The 7,204-nt window shown below is 36.2% G+C and overlaps 1 protein-coding gene across 1 annotated transcript in view; it reads right to left on the bottom strand.

Annotated features, from left to right (window-relative positions):
* LOC107712760 (collagen alpha-1(XVI) chain-like) overlaps positions 1 to 7,204 on the bottom strand; it is a 61,236-nt gene that overhangs the window by 28,699 nt on the left and 25,333 nt on the right. The window contains exons 12-21 of the mRNA XM_016518098.1: positions 6,979 to 7,023; positions 6,802 to 6,840; positions 6,631 to 6,693; positions 5,900 to 5,944; positions 5,670 to 5,765; positions 4,317 to 4,355; positions 4,126 to 4,170; positions 3,804 to 3,839; positions 813 to 938; positions 43 to 78 (exon numbers count right to left, since the gene is read on the bottom strand). Coding sequence (XP_016373584.1) covers positions 43 to 78; positions 813 to 938; positions 3,804 to 3,839; positions 4,126 to 4,170; positions 4,317 to 4,355; positions 5,670 to 5,765; positions 5,900 to 5,944; positions 6,631 to 6,693; positions 6,802 to 6,840; positions 6,979 to 7,023 — 570 coding nt within the window. The remainder of the gene's footprint in view (positions 1 to 42; positions 79 to 812; positions 939 to 3,803; positions 3,840 to 4,125; positions 4,171 to 4,316; positions 4,356 to 5,669; positions 5,766 to 5,899; positions 5,945 to 6,630; positions 6,694 to 6,801; positions 6,841 to 6,978; positions 7,024 to 7,204) is intronic.

Below are 7,204 nucleotides of genomic sequence, written 5' to 3'. Positions count from 1 at the left end.
TCTATGCAGTAAGAAACAGCAAGTAAGTAGTAAAAAACTCACCTTCTGTCCTGCTTTACCATCCAGTCCTGCAAGGCCCTATGAAAATAGAGGCATACAAGTATCAGCATCAGTCTCGCTAATCATGACCGCAACTGTAAATGTCCCGCATTTGCACCCAATCACATTCTGCATCCCACACTCTCACTCTCTGTCCCATAAATAGGTATGAGGAATATATTGTGATGGTATTGGAAATCATTACAGAGAAATGCGAACAAGCGCTTTATGGTATGTTGCATAGAATCCTTTTTTTGTCAGAATTTTTTCTGAAGAACAGAGAGGAGAAATTTTAATAGGCTAAAAAAATGGAGAGGCCTTTACCGTAATCATTGAGTAAAATTAAATCTGACACAGTAAGTGGTCGAAACTTTGAGGGGGGAAAAGTTTATGGATTTCATGGATGATAAGAGAGACCTCAATGTTTCTTAAGGTATAATGAAGCATGATAGAAAATATGTTCTCCCTGCGAGAGGGTAGTGGAATGGCGACAGCATTTCTCATTCAACACAACAACAGCAGGAGAAAAAGACCTCGCTGATTGTTGGCTTATTTCATTGAGCTTGGCAAACACAAATATGGCGGGCCCACTGAGGTGAACAGCACTGTCAGCTGGATATTTTGCAATGATTAAGTGTCTACCAGGCACCGAATTGTGTATTGGAAGATAAAAGCAGTTTCAGGATGCTAAACAGTGACATTTAATCAAACATGCTAAACTGTTTCTAGTTTTTTGTGATAAACACAAGCAGTGGTTTCGAGAGTGAACTCACAGGTGGACCCTGCTCTCCTTTGCCTGGGGCCCCTGGTTCTCCTTTAGGTCCCTGCTTGCTCTGAAAGGCCACAGTGTTGCCAGTAGAGTTGGAAGAGACCACTGGACATGGTTCACATGGATCTCCCTGAAGACAGAAAAAAGCATATTAAATGGAATGTTCCTCTAAAAATGAAAATTCTCTAATCATTTGCTCACCTTCATATTGTTCTAAACCTGTATGACTTTATTATGGTTATTATGGTTAACTAAAACTAAAACTATTAAAAATATTTTTGTTAATTGAAATAAAGTTGAAATAAAATATAAATAATACAGCTGCAAGCAGCGATTAACAGGGTTCAAGCACTTTAAGGCATTTAAGCCTATATTTGGCCATGCTCCTTTTAAAAATGACCCTGTTATAGCTAACCAAAGTGTAAAGTTGATTTTTTTTTTTTTGATAATTATTGACCTTCAGTGTCCATAGAATTGTACTCCCGCATGTGCTCACCCATTTTTGTGAAGTTTTGAGTTTTCATTTAGGATGTATAGGCTTTGGGGTATATTTGGCAACACCCATTTTCTAAATGACCCTGTTACAGCCATCCAGATAGGAAAGTTCAACATTTTTTGATAATTATTGCCCTAGAGAGTCCAGATAATTTTACTACAGTTGTTTTATTGAGGTTGAGTGTAAAACCTAGGAGTAGTTCGCAAAAGAAGGTTTTTTAATAATAATGCCAAGTATTTAAATAACAATTTGATTGACAGCAGTGGTCCTAGAAGCAAAGTTGTTCAGAATGAGGAGATCGATTGTATGATGTGAAAATCTAGTGTATGCGTGAATATATGAACATTTTCTGCAATTTGAGGTCATTTACCGTAGAAATAGAGTGTTTCCCTTCCAAGGGAACTTGAATTGCGTCCTCTAGTGGTCACTATGGTGTTCCCCATAGTGACCGCTAGAGGACGCAGTGTCTCGTTCCCTTCTCAGGGATCCATGGTTACATGTGTAACCTGAGACGTTTAGAAGCCTTTTTAACTGTTATAGCACCACCTGTGGTCCGATCTCCATAAAACTTTGCATGCTTGTTTAGAATCACCTGTTGCATGTGCTCACCTAGTTTCGTGATGTTTTGAGTTTTCATTTAGACTTTATAGGCTTTTGGGTATATTATAGCTACCCAAAAGGGTCAAGACCTAGAGAGTCCAGATAACTGTACCACAGTGCTTTTTTCGAGATTGAGCGAAAAACCTAGTACTAGTTCCCAAAAATAGTTTTACATAATAGCTACATAATCTCAATTATTTAACAAACAATTTGATTGACAGCAGTGTTTCTAGAGGCAAAGCTGTTCGGAATGAGGAGGTCTATCAGTTGATATGAATATTATGTGTATGTGTGAAAAACCGCGGAATATACAGTCGTTTACACCCTTGAAAAATGTGATATCACCCCCGCAGAGTCTGATTTCTTTCAAATATCTCACAGACCTTTAGGGCCATGAGTCAAACAGGCCTACTGAGTTTCATTCCGATCGACTTCCGTTAACCTTGTCCAGTAGGTGTTCAAACTTCATTGGCCAATGGCGGCCATGTTTTTTGAGATACACAAATGTCCATATAGACACCTGTGGCACTTTAGACAAAGACACTGCATACAATTTTCATGTTGATCGGACAAATGGTTGCATGGTTGTAGCCGTTTTAATGTTTTTTCCCCTCTTTAGTAAAAGTGGCCCTGCCCCTTTCTAATGTTTTGGCATCCCTTTGTGACGGTGAGTTGAAAGTTAAATTTTTTTTTGATAATTATTGATATTCACTCTCCAGAGAATACTTCTGAACTGGTTAGGTTCCAAAAGTAGGTTTTTCAAAAAATCCAAAATACCCAAAAATTTCACCAGGGTGATGAATGCCATGTGTTTTGTCCATCGTGAGCCAATGATTCCAACGACATAAGGCACTTGAGCCTGCGACTAAAGTTTTAGGAGAGTTATGAGCAATTTTGTACTTTTGATCTCTGTAGCACCCCCGTCAGGCCGATTGGGGCATGCCTGGGTGACGTTGTAGACGGTGTGAGTACTACAATCCCTCCAAGTTTCAAGTCTCTACGACTTACAGTTTGGTCTGCCCGATCAGTTTTATGTGGAGATTGCTGATCCTTGGCCATTCTAACAATTACAATACGGTTTCAGCACTACACGCTTGAACCCCTAATTAAAAGAAAAACTTAAAGTAAACAGAAATTAAAAACCCTTACTGAAATACAGGTATGTTGAAACACTAAAACTACTAAATGGAAATACAAAAAAAATAATAATAAAAGAAACTGAATGAAAACTGAAAAAAAAAATTAATAAAAATAAATTAAACATAAATAGTCATATAAAAAATGACAAAAAGCACATAACAAAATGACTAAAAATTTAACTAGAATTAAAATGAAATTCAAAATGTTAATACAAATTATTATTATAATAATAATAGTATATTAGAGTTGGGGTACTCTGACTTGCAATTATGAATGAACTCAGACTCTGACATTTTGAACACAAACATTTTTCAGAGTACAGATGAATTCATGTGTAACATAAAAGATAAAAAAAATAAGTAACAACATAAAATTAAGATAAAAATACATAAATGCAGGTCTCCTATTCAAACTCAATTGTTTAAAAACCAGGACTTGACTCAGACTCAACAAGGTGGACTCGGACCCAACCCTTTAGTATATAAATAATGCTAAAAAAACACAGGTATGACTTTCATACTATGGAGAAAATGGCATTGGACATTTGTGTCACAAGCAAGAAAGCAAGTCATATGAGTTTGGAACAACATGAGAGTAAGTAAATTATGTGTAATAATTTTTGGTGGAACTGTAACTTTTAAAAATAAAGCAATAACAGTCAAGAATATGCACTGTGACTTTCTGTGAATTCTGAGCAGACTCATAACAAGCAACAGTAATTTTCAAGCAGAATCTCAAACTCGGACTGCTTAGACTTACCTTCTCACCTTTAGGTCCCCAAGGACCTCTCGGACCCTGTCAGCAAAACAAACCACGTCATTGGGTATGCATGAAGATTAGAACCGCAGAAGCTCATTGAGTTGCAAATGCAAATTATGCGCTGATAGCTCCAGTGGTAATAAAATTAATTATGGTGCTGATGATAGTAAACATATTTTGTCGCTTACAGTGACAGAACAATCAGGATAGTGATAGAAAATCAGGATAATTAGCATCTTCTGTCTTAACGATTCAGCACACGCCATCGTTTCACATTGACATCCCTCTATAGGTCAAAATGAGAAAAAAAAAATGCACTTGCAGGTTCTCCAGGCTTTCCGTCTTCACCAGGTATCCCTGAATCCCCCTAGAAATGGACAGAATGTTTTGTTATTATTAGATATAACTTTGCAATGGATTCAAGAAAGCTAATGGTACATTTTCATTAAAAATATATTTAACATCCTGATCACTTTGTGGTCAAAGCAGGAAAACATATATTAGTAAACATACTTTCTCTCCTTTAGATCTTGGAGGTCCACCAGGGGGCCCCTGTGAGGTAAAAGGGGACAAAATAAAAAACTAGTATACTAATAACTGTAAAATGCTTAGTATCCTTTTTTTTTTTGTATGTTAAACAGCGCACAATATGCAACAATAGATGCTTTAACACCATTAGAATACAAAATGTACAGTGTGTCACATGACATCAAATTATATGTTGATTATTAAATTGTATCATATACACACTACTGACCAAAAGGTTGGGGTTGGTAAGATTTTTTTAATGTTTTTGAAAAAAAGTCTCTTAATCTCTCCAAAGCTGCAATTGATCAAAAAACAGTAAAAACAGTAATATTTTGGAAATATTATTATAATTTAAAATAACTGTTTTCTATTTTAGTAAATATATGTAAAATGTCATTTATTCCTGTGATGCAAAGTTGAATTTTCAGCAGCCATTACACCAGTATTCAGTGTCACATGATCCTTCAGAAATCATTCTAATATGATGATTTCTTACTACTTTTGTTGAAAACAGTTGTGCTCTTTAATATTCTTGTGGGAACTGATACACTTTTTCAGGATATTTTGATGAATGGGAAGTTCAAAAGAACAGTATTTATTTTAAATATACATATTTTGTAAGATTATAAATATTTTACTGTCACTTTTGATCAATTTAATGCACCTTTGCTGAATAAATCTTTTATTAAAACATTTGAACACTAGTGTATACTTCAAAATACCCCAAAATCTCATTTTTTTAAAATCCAATTTTGGTGTAAAATATTTAAACTCTTGTCAGTCTGATCAAATAATAAGTGACAAAATGTCATTTTTAATTAAATTTGATCATTGTAAATTAAAGGTCAACAGGTCAGTGTGTTGCATTTTTCTGCTGTATACCAAATATTCTAGCAAATGCTGTAGGTCTACACATTCATGCTACAGGAATAGTGATAGTGCAGAACACATACATACTGCATAAATGCTAATGTAGTATGCAGAGGAGTATACTATTCTTAATATAGCCTGATTATATTATAGCAGTCTGATTATTTTAGATTTTTGCCAATTCAGAAATGAGAGGGAAAAAAAAAAAAAAAAAGTATGAAAATGTATTGGCAGAACAAAACAAAGCTGAAAAGTTGTTCCAAAAACATTGATTGACAATACAAAAATAAATAATAATAATAATAAATAAATAAATAAATCAGTTACAGTTTTTCTCAGAAACTCAAAAACTTTCTGCAGTTGGCAGATTTTTGCAGCTCCAGTTTTTGGAGGTCGGCTCTATTTTCTATCCAATAAACTCAAAAATATTGTCTATAAATATTGTATTTAAATGATAAATCATCCTACTGGTGGTCCTGGTTTCCCAACTCCAGGAGGTCCTGGAGGTCCTGGCCGGCCTGGTTCTCCTGCAAGCCCTTCTGGACCAACTACACCAGGAAAACCCTGTGAATTAATCAGCGCTGAGAAACACTTGCTGTGCATAACAAGCACTAAAGATAATGACACCACAAAACTAGTTCATTTATAGTATCCCAGAAAACCATTAAATTAATCCCAAGAGGATCAGTCCGTTTTACCTTTTGTCCTTTAGGGCCCACCACACAAATAGGATTAGCTCGACCCTGTGACAGCCAAGACCAATAAAAGATCATTAGCTTGAGTTCATTTCAAACGCTGGCATTGGCAGTATCACACTGCTTATATAACAACCCTCCAACAGGAATCAAACAAGTCAGTTCACAGATGACTCGAGGCTTAGATAGATAAACAGTTTAAAAGCAAATTCCAAATATGGAATTAGTCAGCTTGGCCATAGCCGCCATCCCCTTAGCATGCTTTGTATACAGAATAGAAAAGATTAAGTGTAATGCGACCTGACTATCCATTTAAAAGAATCAATGAGGCTGCATTGATTTGTGGCTCTTTGTTGGCTTATGTAATCTATGCAGCATTAAAAAGATTTAACACCCAAAGAGATATCTAATGAGAAGAAAAGGCAGCAGTGAGTATATGGGTAAGAGTCTAATGCATCATGCTTTTTGCAGCAGATCACTGTGAATATATGGAGCCACTTTAAACAATATAAAAGGAAAGGGACTCTTGCATCCTTTTAAAATTAAAATATGTGCACAGAGACATACTGTGCATGCTATACAATTGTCTTTTGAGTATATTCCTGCAGTGAGACACTGAAATACATCAACACGTCTGAAGGAGACTCAGGAGGGGAGCTGGTATACATAATGTACATAAAGTAGGACATAAATATGAGCATCTTTGACTTTCAGATCAAATGCTAGCTACTTACGTCTTTGCCTGGACTTCCGGGCAGACCTGGGGCTCCGATTTCTCCTTTCTGCCCTTTGTCACCCTGAGTATGTGTATGAGAGTGACAGACAGACAGAAATGGAGATCAGCTGCTTGCAAGCTCTACTGCACTCATTAACAGTCATATCAACACGGTGGTGTCTTCCTTTACCTTCACTCCTATAGCTTCTCCCCAGTTGCCAGCCAGACCCTGAAATGTAAGAGAATGAGAAATGGGTGAATCAATAGCTAGAAATAGTATCAAGATATCCCCTCTGCTTCAGTGAAGCCTGTTGAACCAAAATTCGATCACCTCTCTCTCCAAGACAAGGTTGGCACACACACTTACCGACTCCCCCTTCTCTCCTTTCTCCCCTTTAGCACCTTCTAAGCACTAAAACACACAAATACAGCATGTCACCCAAGTGACTAAATCACATTCAGTGGAGGCCAAAAATATGAGACCACAGAGAAAATCTGGAATTGATCATCTAATTTAAACCGGGAAATAACACAAAAATAATACTAAGACATGCAACTTTCACTCAAAGTGTTATGTGGATATATATATATAT

The sequence above is a fragment of the Sinocyclocheilus rhinocerous genome, unplaced genomic scaffold (assembly GCF_001515625.1).
Source record: "Sinocyclocheilus rhinocerous isolate Xijiao unplaced genomic scaffold, SAMN03320098_v1.1 scaffold1590, whole genome shotgun sequence".
Lineage (NCBI taxonomy): Eukaryota > Metazoa > Chordata > Actinopteri > Cypriniformes > Cyprinidae > Sinocyclocheilus > Sinocyclocheilus rhinocerous.
This window is presented reverse-complemented; position numbering and strand designations above follow the sequence as displayed.